General features: G+C 35.9%; 1 protein-coding gene across 4 annotated transcripts in view; it reads left to right on the plus strand.

The window, feature by feature from the left end:
- RALGAPA2 (Ral GTPase activating protein catalytic subunit alpha 2) overlaps positions 1 to 15999 on the plus strand; it is a 171550-nt gene that overhangs the window by 116908 nt on the left and 38643 nt on the right. For all 4 annotated transcript variants that reach the window (XM_039326149.1, XM_039326148.1, XM_039326150.1 and 1 more), the window contains one exon: positions 1821 to 1948. In XM_039326149.1, coding sequence (XP_039182083.1) covers positions 1821 to 1948 — 128 coding nt within the window. The remainder of the gene's footprint in view (positions 1 to 1820; positions 1949 to 15999) is intronic.

A 15999-nucleotide genomic window follows, 5' to 3' on the forward strand; every position in this document is an offset into this window, starting at 1 on the left:
TTATGCATTAAAAAATCCTGTAGAAAGAATAAGACCGAAGTGGAATTTACTGTCTATTAAAAATATAATTATAATATACAATTAACTATTCAACACATTTCAGGGGCAAATGTGACCAACCTTTGGTCAATCAGCTACTGACCATGGGATGAATGAAAGTGTCTTGTAGAGATAAATGGCTGGTTGGTTGCAATTCTTGGTATTTAAATTGAGTTCGCTAATCAAATGAAAAAGCTGTCACTTCTTTTTCAGGTTTCAGGATCCGTGGTAACGTTTGGCCTTTTACATTCATAATGTTAGCCTTTTTGTTTGCATTCAAGTAGAGACACCTGGAGTAATGTTAACATTTACCAATTTTGTATTAATAGCTTCGTGATATAAGAACCTCTAATGCGATAGCTGTTACTTTTGTTATTGCTACAGCTTTATTGTTTTCATTTTTATCTTCCTGCCTGGTAACCATGCAGTGATTGACAAACTTTTTTGTCTGTTTAATTAACCAATATAATTATTGGGAACTATGATTCAGTCTTTTGTTCAACAAAGCCTCTGAGAAAAAACAATAGTAAGTCTTTTAGCATGAATGCATACCACCCATCACTGATGCATTAAGATATTCTAAACAATGAAGCAAAAAGCTGCCTGTAAAAGCAGACAAAGAATGCCACACAGACTCATACAGTGTGCATACCGCCAGGGACACACTGAGAGGTCCCTGGGACACAGATGCCTCGTTATATTGAACCTAGTCAGCAAAGATTAATGCTCAGCCATTTGGTACAATAATTTTCTCATTCACAAGCTTTCAAACTATGTTGCTTACTATCGAAGATAGGGCTCTGAACTAAAATGGTTTGTTTAAACTTGACTGTATTTTAATTGAGTCATAGCACTACTTCATTTTGCTCAATAATTACAAAATAAGCAAAAATGTAAATAAAGATAATATTGCTTTACAATCACAAGAATTTTGAAAAATCTATGGGACACTCTCATACGAAACCATATATGTTGTAATGCTCATACTTTCCATATATGTTGTAATGGACTACAGTATAGTTTTATTAAACATGGTACATTTTATTTGATGGTTTTTCAAACTGAAATCTCATAGTTATTTTAATATCTGCAGTTTTGATACCCCTATCCTCTATTTGTAATCCTCAGATGGTTTGTCACCACAGGTTTAGTGTTCTGCTTTTCATATAAACACACACACATGTAAACAGAAAGAATACTGTATGTTGAAGAAAATTCAAATATTTCTACATTTAATTGGCTGCTAGAAGCACTACATTTGGAATCACTAAATATCCTAGCCCATTAAACTCATTATCAATCCCATCCAAAAAATTATTTTCATGTATAATGAATGAACCCCCTAAAATAAAGATTGATCTCACATTGGCAGCAGCCTTTTCTATCATTTTTACATTTTTCTCATTGAACTAGCATGCATGTTGATTTGTCAAAGTTGACAATGATTATTAAGGGATGTACTTGTATCTAAATTCAGAATTCTTATTTTCATATTTAATGGGCTATGTAGTTATGTATGTAATTATATTTGTTGTTTCTGAGATGATGATTTTGTTTTAAAACCAGTACAAATGCTATAAATATTGGTTGATTTATGTAATAGCAATCAAGTGTAGCAAAGATTTCCACCAAAAATATGGAAATTAATCTTTTACAGTGGTATGCGTGCACATAGATGTTATACGTTTGCTGCTAAAAACTGCAATATAATATGAATTCTGCCACAGGAATTTCTTTCACTTCTTTCATGTTTTATATTCATGTTATTTGTTTATTGACAGGTCCCATTTTTTGGTCCTTTGTTTAACGGAGCAATTGTGACTGCAAAACTGTTGCCAAATCTTGTGCGGGCCACATGTATCAATGCCAGCAGAGCCGTGAAATCTCTTATAACTCTCTATCAGAGCTTGTATCCTTTTTCATTTGTTTCTATATCAGGATTGAAAAATTCATCTATTTTTGGAATCCATGTGTTGAAAAACATGATATATCTCAGTCTCTTTAATAACAGCATTTTTAGATTCATTCAAGTTTAAACCTACTGATACATTTAATGCATGTAGATTGACGAGTGCATAAACATAGCTGCATTCAAGATTACAAGATTTCCTCAAAACTGGTAAGTGGATATTGAAGAAAAATATGTATGTGATATGTGGAAGGGAAAAAAAACTGGCAAAATTCTCAATACAAATTTGTATATGAATCACATTAGATGACAATGTAATAGTATAAGTTTCACTTTTTATTGTTTGTATGTTTGACATATATATAGTCTCTGGTTAATAGTCAAAAGGCTCTTAACATCACTGAGAGTTTTTCAGTTAATATATTCCTGTTTTCATCCCCTAATAACTGATAGTGATTCAGAATCTGGCATGGGCCTCTGAAAACCAGGTAGCAAGCCAAATGCCTCATATCATTTCATTTGTCTTCCCTCCTTCACCAGAAGGGCAAAAAATGTGTGCAGGAGATTGGACAACACCTGCTCAGTCTTTCACTTCAGGGATGATGACACATTCATTGGTGCAGAGAGTTGGAAAAGTTTGGGTCCTAGGAAGAGGAGAATGGTTTTGATGTGAAGCCTAACGGGGCACAGCTTAGAGTGATAGTGGCTAAGGTTCTTTCAAATGCTTGTTTTGATCCCATTAAATAGAACTTTTCCATATTTTTATTTGAATCAAATAACCCAAGTGGAAGATAAGGAACATTAGGTATATGTGATGCTTTGGGATTCATTTGGTATCCAAGAAACTCAGGAAACAAAAGCCTTCAGTTTTTTCAGACTATGAAACTCTCATCAGTAAAGAAGCAATATATGGGCACATAGTTTGGCTTGATATCAGGTCATTAGGTACCGTTTGGGGGCTTACCTATTATTGCAGGGAATTTTCATAATCCATATTTGATTAATATACTGATCAAAACTTTTTCTGAATAACCATGATAATATCCAGTTCATTGTATAAACATTGAAACAACAAGTGGATCCCTTGGAAATAATTCTGGATGCTTTTTGGTTTAGAGTTTTGCTCAAACAGGACAACTAGGACAAGATTCTTAAACTAATTTCCTCCAATTCAGTGAACATATTTTGTGTCTATAGAACCCGATACCTTGTTTTGCGAAGAGCCATCATCTTGATGACTTAATGTCTATTTCCCTATCAGGAAAAATAGCAGATCATTGCCCTCTTCAAATCCAGTTATAATCATGCTGGAGTGATGATTTACATTTGTTCATTGTAGACCACAACTGGATGATTACAGCTGGATGCCAAAATCCTTTAAATAATGAACTTTCATCTGAAACAATTTGATGCAGACCTTTGGCTATAAACTCTTAAAGATGGTCGGGTCAGAAAACAAGACACCATAAGAATGACTGGAACTTTACTTTATCAATACAAGAATAGAATAGAATAGAATAGAATAGAATAGAATAGAATAGAATAGAATAGAATAGAATAGAATAGAATAGAATAGAATCTTTATTGTCACTTTAAATGTACACTAATCAGCATACATTAAAATGAAATTGCATTGCATTCAGCTGTCAAAAAAAAATACCATTATGCATATATACACATACACACACCCATATGACACAGAGAAACATCACAATCTAGATCAAGCATGTCAAACTCATGACATCACGCAACGTGTTACGACTTTTTTCCCATTGCCGGCAATGGGGTGGGCACGGTTTCGGCATGACGCATCCGGCCCATGCGCCTGCAGTTTGACATGCCTGGTCTGGATGAAAAGAAATCTTGAAAACATAACTCCCACCTTTCTTATACTCAAAAAATTTAAGGGAAAGCTGGTTTGAGTTTCTATTATTTTCTTCTCCTCCTGAATTTAAATTATTTTTTTCTAACAGCCTTGATTAGTTTCTCCAAGATGATCTCTGATTCTCTACACTGGCACATACAGTACATGAATTCCAGAAAATGGCTAAAATTTTGAGCCATTGGGTTAGCTATAGAAACTATTATATGTATTAGGATAATCTGCCAAGATCAAATCATAGAAATGAATTGGAAGGAACTTTGAAAGTCAGCTAGTCATCTTTAGTTAAGAAATTTATTAAACCATCTCTAGTAGTCATCCATCCCACTTGAAAACGTCCACTGAGAACGACTCTATTGCTGGTCTAAAAAAAGCAGTTTCTATTATCAGAGAATTCCTCCTAATATTCAGCTTTAATCTTGTCCTTTTAATTTTTAATTTAATTTTAAACTTTTTAATTTCAGACTCTTGGAGCTTTGTATATCTTCAGTTTCAACAAGAAACCAGCCTCCTTTTGTACATGAAAACAGTTTAGATATTTGTAGATTGCTATTGTATTTTGCCTCAATCTTCTAATATGCAGGTTCTGCAGACTAAGTTCTTTTAATCACTTCTCAAAGGGATTGGTTTCTATGTCCCTTATTTATCCTGGTAGCTCTCTTCTGAACCTTCTCTAGCTTTCCTGTGTCACTTTCAGTCTGGTAGTTAGAACTAGATACAAATGTGTTGTAACTGAGTACAGTTCGGCTGTTATCTCCCATGAGCTGGATGTTCTGCTTCTGTTAATAAAGCACAAAATCGCATTGATCTTTTTAGCTGCTGCATTGCATAGTACTCTTCCATGCTATGAATAACTTTTCAAACTGTTAAAGTAGCTACATGTTTTTCTGGATTCATGCAGACAGCTTCAACAGTTCCACCTGACTCCTTATGTGCAAAGCCATTTCAGTATTCCCAGTTATCTCAACATATACATTCATATATAGCCATGTCACTTTGCTGGGAAAAATGTTAAATAGCACAGGGCTAAGGACAGAGAACTGGGGAGCCCAACCAGTACTTCATCCTCATCAATGTAGAGCCATTTATAATATGAGCGTGATTATTCAAGCAGTTGAAAATCCAGTGGATCACACTATCCTCTAGCTAGCCTACTTTTATCTGTGTTGTCCACAAGGATACTAGAAAAAACATAATAATTTTATTGAGATCCAGGTATTTTATATCTATAACTTTCTCTTAGTCCATCTTAAGTATTTATTCTATAATAAACACAGATACCATTGCTCTGGCATAGCTTCTTGACAGATTCATGCTGGCTCCTGTAATGGTTGCAGTCTTTTCTAACTGCCTATAGACATGTTCTTTGTAATCTCTTTTAAAACTGGTCCATAATTTCTTATGTTTTTCCTTTTCTCTTTTTTGGAATATTGGCAATATGTTTACTCTTCTGCAGTTTTGTGACACTTCATCTTATCTCTAGGTCTTTTGAAGGTCTGCACCTTCAAAACAAGGGATGCAGTATGTCTGGCTGTAAATAGGTGAATTTGTTTTAAAGTTCCATTAAAGTCAATTCTGAGTTGTCTTCCTTCAGACATATAGTATTTCTTGAAGCCTTCTGTCAATCATCAGGAGAAAATAAAATCCAATTTCTTGGACAAGGAAACATGAATAGACAAAAAGTTATCATTGGTCCATCAAAGCAGAACACCAGCAAGGAAACTATAACATGGAGAATTGGGGAAGAGAGTCATTTAGGAATTGAATATTAAATGGATCCTAAGCATTTCAAAGGCTCACAAAAATATTTGTAATATGGATCCCTTTGCCACAACAAAAAACCAAAACTTACTGCAGTTCATATTGATGTTCCTAATCTTAGATTTTTTTTTGCTAATACTACTCTGCAAAATGTAAGCAATTTTTTTCACCCAGGTACTGTAATTTTACTTAAAAAGAAAAACTTTCCAAAATAATAAAAAGATTGAGAATGAAATGACCTTTCTGAAGTAGGCAAAACTGTAAAAGACCCTGAGTAAGTAATTCAACACACAAAGAAGAGGGGAAGTAAGTTCTCAACAGGGACTTGATAATGTGAGGCCTTCCAAGGTTCAACGGATGAAGGAAAAAAGGAAGAATGGAATACTGTCAGAACCAAGCTCTACACAGTGAGATCCGTTGTTTTTAGGCAGAGGAGTTTAACCCTTTATTTGATTGCACTTAATGGAGAGAATCTTGCCAAATTATAGTTATAACCTTCTAACCTACTAGATCAGTGGTTCTCAACCTTTTTAATAGATGGTCCATGTAGAGCAGGGGTTCTCAATCTTGGCAACTTTAAGACTTGTGGACTTCAACTCCCAGAATTCCTCAGCCAGCAAAGCTGGCTGAGGAATTCTGGGAATTGAAGTCCACAAGTCTTAAAGTTGCCAAGGTTGAGAACCCCTGATGTAGACTTTTGTGCTTCAAGGAATGAATTGATTGAAATTCTGAAATATAAATTATATGGCAAAAATACATTAACATAGTGAATCAGTAAAAACTTGATCATTCTTTTGAAAGTTGTAAAATTTTGCATTTACCTTTCCCATGCAGCAAATTGAAATGGCCTCTCTTTTTTTTTCTTTCTTTCAAAATTATTGCCTTTATCTCACCAAAGGGAAAGAACTATAACTTGTCAGCCCAAAACTCTGAATGGTACTTATAAGCTACTAGGCTTAAGATTGCTCAGTCCTATCATACCAATCTCTGTAGTGTCTTGATAAGTATTATTGAAGGTTTAATAAATGGTGTGAAAAAGTACTGTCCTTCTCTTGGAGTGCTGTTTCTTTGTTGGAGTAGGTCAATAGCTCAGCTGACTGTCACTTCCATGTGCCTGGCTTCTCACAGAAAGAGCATTCTCTAGGCAGCAATCAATAGCTGTAATCCTTTCCAACCTATAAATAACATGGGAAGCTTTCAGAGCAGCATTAATATTGGGTTATTATTTGTGAGTGATGTAGGTTTGCAAAGAATTAATATATTTCATAGCTACTATAAAGGAATTAATATCTCTCAGAGATATGAAGACAGTTAATTATTATATATGTTAATTGCTCTTATGTTAAGTTCTGTTCTATTTTGGACTTTGGAGTCTCATGCAGCCGAATTACAAATCTTGCAGAATTTATTTAGCTTTTTCTCCTTAGTTACATGTTCTTAATTCTGAAATTATGATACCATGTGGTTGCCCCACACGATTTTGTTTCCGTATATATTTCAAAGTTCTAAATTTAATTTACTTTAATTTAATTTTTTTAAAAAAATGAGAAATTTCAAAAACGAATAGGTCAGGGATAGGTACTTTCTTTTCTTCTTATTCAAAGAGCAGGTAGAATTTTTTAAGTCTTGTTGGATATATTAAAGTTTATATTTTGTTAGAATAACTCTCACTGTATACATATACTATCTATATTTTTTTTTCCTATCTTTATACTCTGGGAGAAGAGATTTTTGCAGAATCTCTTCCCCCAGAGTATAAAGAATACTCCACCACTACTCCCAAGAGGAGGTCTAGGAGAATAAGAGTACTCAATTACAGAGCAATTATAGTGCCTGTGGCCCAATATCACAGGCATTTACATTCTGTCATCCATAGGGCATAATCCCTGCTCACTGCAAAATCATCTCGGGCAGTAATACTTAACTTTGCCTACCCTGGCTTTATGGCCGATGCAGAATCATTCTGGGATCCTGGTTGTGCATTGCCCATTAGAATTTGAAAGAGGACATATGCTACCCCTTTCCAGTAAGGATAATCAGGTCTGCTCACTGAGTAATGGCCAAGTTGTGGACATACTTGATCTTATTTCATATCAATCTAGTATTTTTAACAGCAGTAATTTGATGCCAGTGCTGCTGTTGCGTTGAGATAATTGGCCAAGAAGAGAGATAGGAATCAAATAGTCAAGTTCCTTTCTCTGGAATGGCTTGCCCAACTTCTCACTTCATTATCTTTCTTGACTTGTTACTACATCAGGTAGTAACAATAGGTTTCTCTTAAACAGTATACCATATCTCATAGGGGTTTTGTGGGGAAAATAGAAGTAGGAAGGAGTATTATATATTTTTGCCACCTTGAATTATTTATTAAAAGAATAATAAAAGCAATAAATAAATGAATGAATGTCCTATCACTGACAGTCCTGTTCCAGGTTTGGCAGTTCCAACCAGATCTTATAGCCTATAATCATTCCTATCACAACCTTTCCTCATCTGTACCACCTCTAGAGACTCAGACACAGTGTCTGCCATAACCATGCTTTCATCTTTCTCTATGTCTGTCTTCTCATCCTCAGCCATCATCCCAATTACTTTTCCTTATTCCTGTTTCTCCCCCCCCCCCAATTGTTCCTTCCTCACTGAAGTACAAATGAGCCCAGGCTACTCTCTCCCATTTTCCACAAGTAGGTCTCCTTGCCTTCATCACACAGTAACACTATCCTCCAAACTGGTACATACTTCTTATGTGGTTTAGCCAGGTCCTGTGATGTCAAAGCCCACACATGGAACCTGCGACAGGAGTTCAGGGCTCCAAACAGACATGAATGATCCATGTTGACTCTCATGGCCTCACTCATACTAGCTGAGACTCTCATTCTACTTTCATCCTGCAACAGTTTTCCTCCAAATGGTAGCAATGGCACTTAGACTTATGTACTACTACTTAGTGCTTTATAGCACACTCTTAAGCGGTTTACAGTCAGCATATTGCCCCCAACAATCTCAGTCCTCATTTTACTGACCTCAGAAAGATGGCTGTCAACCTTGATAATAGAGAGAAAATGGTGGCACCTCTTCAACCTGAGCAGAGAAATGAAAGGGCAGCCAAAATCACCATCACCCTTCCCAGTGTTTATTCTCATCAATCATTCTTCCCTCTGGTAGTTGGCAGGAATACTTTAACCTTGTTTTCTTCCCAGTTCTCCTGTTAGTCCTCATCATTTTGCATGTTGTGACTTCGTGTCTGGTATCAGTCTTCTGATTTTTCATCCTCATCCAACTCTCATTCTCTTACTCTTACAAGTCTTGTCAGCATCTCTACCACTTCCACTCCTGTTTATATTCTCTTTCCCTCTTTTGCTTACATATATCTCATCTCAGATATTCTTCCCGTTCATTTCCATGCAATCTCCATCAATTAATCTCAGCTATCTAACCCAGCTCAGTGCTGCTGTGGCTGAATTAATTGCCTAGATTCTTTCTCTGGATGACTAAAAGGTACAAACTGTTAATGTGCTCAAAGGAGAATGACAGAGGGAAAAAAATTATTTTCTTCTTGAAAGGTAGAAAAATGTGGTGCTCCAGATAGTGAGGTTGCTTTCATTATTGGCAAAAAGAAAATGCTGCACTCAAGGGAATCAGCCACATGATTAGAATTATCTATAATTTGCTTCTCAGTTTCAGTTGCTTTAGAAATCTATTGCCATGAGCAATCTGAAGAGCTTCTGCTAAGTTGTCAAACTTCCATGAGAATACTCTTCTGTAATATTTTCAAAGTAATTTTTAAACTATGCTAATAAGATTCTAAGACAGGACTATAGAGTGTAACAGCTGGAGCCAGAATTGGAAGTTATTGCAGACTTCACTGCCCAAGTTCATGAAATCCATGCCCACTCCATTGCATGTAGAACATTGGCGCATCCAGATATTCTGTGAAATTTTGCAACAACAGTACATCAGTTATCCAGTTTTGCTGTTAGGCACCAGAACTGGGCCGTGCAAGTGGCGGGCAAGTGCATGTGCACAGCTCCACTTGTGCAAGCAGTGGACATGTGCACTCAGGCACACAGTTTCATTTGTGCAAGCACCTACCACTCTCACAGAACCATCACCTCTTCTGCCCGCCCCAGGCCACCAAGCCAGAAAGGTTGGGGACCACTGGTTTAGACCCAGGAAAAGAAAACCTAGACCAATAGTAGAACTCTCCTCAATAAGTGACACTGTCTTCCCCTGATATTAAGGCATTTTTTTATTGTGGCTGTATGTGGATCTTCATTTCCAAGCACAAATCTTTTCAGAAAAGAAAAATAAGTTGAGCAATTGTTCATGTTTTTAAATTGTTATTTTCTTTCTGCTGCTTCAGTGCCATTTTGATGTTTTATAATCATTAGAAATAATGTTGATAATTGTATCCAATCAGGAATTATATAATGAACGGGATAAAGTCAATACTTCAGCGTGAAACAAATTAGGTTTGTTTATATAATGATTAAAGTCAGAACAAGCTAATTTAGAATGGGGCAATGCATCTTGAATTACTGAAAGTTTGTTAAACAGGCCTTTTTGCCACTTCCAGGGGCATGTTGAGGGCAGAGCTTCAGCAGATGGAAAATCTCAACCTCACTCCTCAAATGCCCATTTTTTTGCTACTACTTCTGTTTGCGTACAGATGGAAGAGCAGCAAAGGCAGCAGGGCATGGATGCTCATAATAGAGAGGATTATGAGGGAAGTGCCTGGTACCCAATGAGTCTTTGCACCAGGGGAATACTGGCAAGGCTTCATGATATTACAACCCCCCCCCTTCCCCATTAATCAGTCAGGCACCATTAGTTAGAGCTTGGCTGCTGCCGTCAGTCAAGGTTGGGAGATGCATTCCTGCCAGGCCATAGCAGTCAGTTATGTAATAGTGAGGCTTGTTTTTTTCAACTACTCTTTCTCCCTTAAAAGACTAACAGACAAAATGGAGTAAATATTGGGTTCCTACAGCATAGCATATCTACACTGCCAAGTTGTTCCATCATGCCCTGCCCAACACTCTTGAGGACAGGAATGGGTTCTGTCATTTTCTATTCACTTCCAGGCCCCCTCCACAAAGTATGGCCTCCACCCATGTTTTCCTGCTCCAAATGAATGTAACACCTTCCAGCCTGCCTAAAACATTGCTGCCTATTTTGGCTGGTGTTCTTTTCTTTGTTGACCCCTTCACTTTCAGCTACTGTTTGGGGACAAGAATCCTCCCCCGCCTCATTTTCCCAGTGTTTACTCAAGGAGGTCTGCTTTAAGTTCTCTTCCTCAATGGCAATGCCATATAGAATGCAGGGGCAGTTGCTTGTCATATACAATGTCTCTGGCTTGAAATGTACTATTCTTGTATTGTGTCTTTAAATTAATATTTTTTCTGTCTCTGAGCCACTGGTTTTTCTATTGGAAACTGCAGTTCAAAGTTCTTTCACCTCAAATTATTGAGAAAACACTGGTGGACTCATTTTAAAAAAGCAGATAGCTCACAGTCACATATACACACATGCACAGAAACATATATAAATGAAGTAGTTTTCCTTTGGTTTTTATAAAGTTAGTAATAGTCATGGATTTATCTTGCTGATCCCAATGGTTAATTATATTAATTATATATAGCCAAGTACATAAAAGTATTTTGAATTGCATTCCTATTTGTAGGAATATTTACTTAAGCTAAGCTAAAATGGTGTTGGGTCTGTGATGTTGAAAACAAGTAAAATATGTTCTTCAGTTCAAAAAGTACCTTCCTATTTTTAGGGGGAAAATGCAACCATGTAAATCTAAAGATGCCTTGAAATCCTGAGAATCTTCATTAATAATTACCTGTTTCATAACTATTTGAACTAATGCTTTAGTCAGAGTGAAATAGTATGTTTTCAAAAAGACAGAAATCCAAATGATATGTTACATGAAGGAGTAACATAAAATGAATTTGACTTTTCCCCCTTTGAGACTAGCACTGTGGTTTAGCTCATACATTCTCATTAACATTCTAGTTCGGTAGTGCCATTGCTTCTTCCTAGCTTACCAGCTGTTCCTGCTGCTAGTTACAATGTCTGATGTGTTCAGATCACTGGGTTCCTGTACTGACTACAGAGAAGCGACAGTCTTTCCATTGGGGATATCCACGTGTCTGCCTGTCAGCAACAGCACCGAATAAAGTAATAGGTCCTCGCATGACATATGGTGTCTGGGTTCATACAAGATGCAAAACTATTCTAGCTCTAATGCACAATGACTCATAGCATTGCTAATTTTTCAAACAAAAGCCCTCTTCCACACCCACACTTTTAGCCCCTCGGGGAGAAAATCTTTTGCTTCAGTCACAGATCTTTGGAAATCTAAAGAATAACTTCTTAGACAAAATGTAGATTAAAATGTAAGAGAATTATTTCACCATAAATTTCATTGAATGGAATAATATATTAAAAATGAAAATACATTTGTTAAAAGTCAGGTTTTAAACAATATAGTTAGACTGGGGTAATTAGTTGAATTCTTGTATATTCAGCCTTATGCTTATCTAAAATGATTCTGTTTTGATTAATAGGAAGAGACTTTGCAAACTTCTGCTACAAAGTAATGAAGAACTAATTTGGATTTGAAAAATCAGTGTTGGCTAAAACAGCCTTCAGATCAATATGTGAATTTATACTAAAATTCTTGTTTTTATGTCTGTAGTACAAGTATTCTACCATTGAAAATTGCATCTGAACAATGGGAAGTACACAAAAGCATAATCGGTATCAAATATGAAATAAAAATTCTGCATCAGTTTGAAGATGATTGCATTTAAGATGCATTTAAGATATTCAGATCTTTACCAGTAAACCATAGCACAGAATGTATGACAATGTATGACAATTTCCAAGCTGACTTTTACATATCAAAGACAATGGCAACTTAAATAGGCGCTTATTATCTATTATTAATAGTTCCAAAACCAGAATGTTAGGTTCTTGTTTCAGTTATATATGATGCGTGGCCAGCCTTTTAAGTCATCGCTGGGCTGTTCGGTCTTATGTGACATGCTAAAAGCAGCATTCAAAAATAACCAGTTCTGGAATAACATTGTTTTAGTGCAGATTAGTAAATAGACAATACATTTAGAAAATACTAACTCCTTGCAATCAATCAAGTGCTTCCAAATGGTGTAGAAGAAAACCATGAAAATCTTAAGCCTATCCCATTTATCATACTTTGCCATCATTGCTCAATACCTATTCTTAAAATTAAAGAAAATAAGCCATTTTATCATTAACTGGAGCAACTGAAATATACCACATAAACAATACAGATAGTCCTTGCTTAACAATGGTAATTGAGACCAGAATTTCTTTTGTTAAGCAATCAGGTCATAAAGCACTAAATCTCGTCAGATCACGTAGTGATAGCAGTCCTTGTCATTAAGTGAGGACCTCCTTGCAGCTTCCAACAAGCAAGGTCAGTAGGGAAGTTGGTAGAAAGTTGCAAGTCCCAGGAGCCCGCAAGCAGCCCAGTGACAGCTAAATGCAATGGAGCCAGGGGTGGCTGTGGCCAAGTGAGGGGAGGGTGTGCAGGTAGAAAGGTGCTGTGGTACATGCGCCAGTCTTGTACGCTGTATCTGGGCTGCTGAGCTGCTCAGGAGAAAAGGCTGCAGGAGTGTGACCAGAGCACTCACAATCTTCCCTGCCATCTTCTCCATTGACTTTGATTGTGGGAAGCTGGCATGGAAAGTCACAAATGGCAAATCTTTGGCTATGCAATGCTGCAACTGTTGTTAAGTGAATCTGTTGGCCAAACTCCCAGACCGCAATCGTGTGACTAGGGCTGCTGGGACAACTAGAACTCTCGGGACTGATGCTCATAAGTACCCCTCATTAAGCGCCTTCAGCACTTAATGAGTGGCACTTATGTTGCTGAATGAGTGGTTGTTAACTGAGGACTACATATAAGCAAATTAATTCAAAATGCAAAGTTTAACCATATATTTGAAATATGCCTTGCATGTTTTAATTTTCTTTTCATATAACTAGCCCTAAACATAGAGAGAAAGAGTTTCTAAGGGCTTGCTACAAAAGAATTGGCAAAGTAAGAGGGAGGGCAAAGGCTCCTCAAAGTCTTGGGCTATGTACATATCTTAGGAAGGACAAGCGACACTGCCTGCATTTTAGCAATTTGAAGTGGTCAGGCAGCTTTTTTTTTTAATCTGGGGATATGCATGTTAATTCCTGAGACAAAACATAGAATAGACACAGTTTAGAGGGGAAAAAGATTTTAAAAAATAAAAATAATATTTAATGTAATTTTATTGTGATGTTTAAACATTAAAGGTAAAAACTAATACTATGTTTCCAGTAATGGGAAAGGTTTAAATTGACAGAACAGGAGGGGGCGGTGCCCCCTTACATCCTTGACCCCCCCCCCCAATTCTCTTGCACTGTCAGTTTTGAGAATGCGCAGGGTGGAAGAAAAGAAAGACAACAATCAGTGTTAGTGGAAATCAGTTAATGCAATGTTGAACTCCAATCATAAGGCCCAACATAATGTGCTATTAAGAAAATGTATGTCTCATTCATGTAACGTAGCAAACCAACCTCTACTCTAAAGCTATGTTGCTTAATGGCTGGAAAAAAGAAATGCAAAGACTGTTCTGACATGAGATATTCAAGGCTGTGGCTTGTAGAATGATTTTTAAAAACCATATTAACCCTTCGCAAACAGCATGTACTATAGTACTATAAAAATTTTTGAAACTATCGCTGTAAAGTTATTTTTAATGTTTGATTATGAACTCTAACAATAAAATTGGAAACTATATTGGAAATTTGTTTAGATTCCACCCTGATGGTGTTCCAGAAGACCTGGCTGTTTTCCTAGCACTAAGTTGCAGTACACTCCTTGTGGAGTGCATTTTGTGTGTAATTGCCAGTCACCATTTTGTTGCTAATGTGTTTTATTTATATTTATTTCTTTTGTCATTGATAATTCACATTGCATCTTTATTTTTGTTATGTGGTGAGCTACCCAGACTTGTCTTAAGTCAGATGTCACCTAAATTGAATACATTAAATTTTATTCCATATAAAAATTATATTTTTAAATAGAAAATAACTGGGCCTACCTGTCTTCAGGTTACCATTAGTCATATTTTCTTATTCATATTATTTCTAGATATCAAAAGCTTTTATTAAAGCAGATAAGTCTGAGCAGAGAGTATCTATACATATACCAGAATACACAAGAGTAAAAGTGATAATTGACTGACTCTGGACTTTTTAGACCTATGACTGAAACGTAATCTTTTACGAAGTCAAATGGAAATGCCATTACTAGCAGCATATTCAGTATGTTTAATGCTGATTAAAAATGTGAAAGTCTGTTTATTTCTACAGCTAGTTTCAGGCTTTAGAAAAATAATGGGAGAGGGAAAATGCTAGAATTGATCCATGTACATGAAGTGAAAGAAATTGTGCAAATATCCTCAAGTCTTTTTTCCCAGGGGTAAAGATGGGTTGTTTAATTCCTAATTAGAGTTTCCAGTGCCTGTTGTTCTTTGTGTTTCCATGCTTGACATGTTACCATTATTATTCAGTCTATCTTATTGGTATCTCTAATTGTGATTGATATGTAATCATTCATTTTATTGAGCTTGTTAAAATCTGCAAACTCTGGACAACTTAACATAATTAGATCCCAAATAACCATTCCATCTGTTCCACAAGCAGTTTAATTAACAAATTCTTAAATGTTCCTGAGCACTGTAAAAGGCATATACATTTTTTCAACTGTTAAACAGAACCTGTTTGTACATTTTTAAAAAAATTCTTATAGTCATATTTTGCTGCCCGCTCTACTGAAAAAGCAATCTTACTGGAGTCATTCTAGCATGAATCCACCAATGTAAATTCTTATAAATTCTTATTTATGTCTTTATGATAGTTTGACATTGAGTACAATAAATTGTCATTACTGAGAAAGAGAGGCATGAATGCATGAATGAAAACTGAAATATATGATTACTGTCAGAGAGTTGTTCTGATCCATACTGAATATTTTTAAAGTTCAAATTTATATACATTTTTTCCTTTTATATCTTGATAGTCTCTTTCCAAAAGAAAAAGAGAAATATTAATCTTGTTTATGCTTAACTGACTAGACAGTAGAAAAATGAGAAAGATATGCAAGCATTGGTAAAGTTGCATCATGTTATAAAAATAGACTATTGAATATGTTATATCTATAAATCTATGTTTTAAAAATTACAAACAAATTATGTAGGTGTATGTTCCCTCACTAATTTCTCCAAACTCTAGTGGGTATTCATTCATAGTTCTGCAAGTATATTTACTATCATGGAGGGTTATGTTTGTACCATTTTAACATTATCCAGAGTTGAACCCCTCA

Source organism: Crotalus tigris, unplaced genomic scaffold (assembly GCF_016545835.1).
Source record: "Crotalus tigris isolate CLP2741 ecotype Arizona unplaced genomic scaffold, ASM1654583v1 scf7180000024339.11422700, whole genome shotgun sequence".
In the NCBI taxonomy this organism is placed as follows: Eukaryota; Metazoa; Chordata; class Lepidosauria; order Squamata; family Viperidae; genus Crotalus; species Crotalus tigris.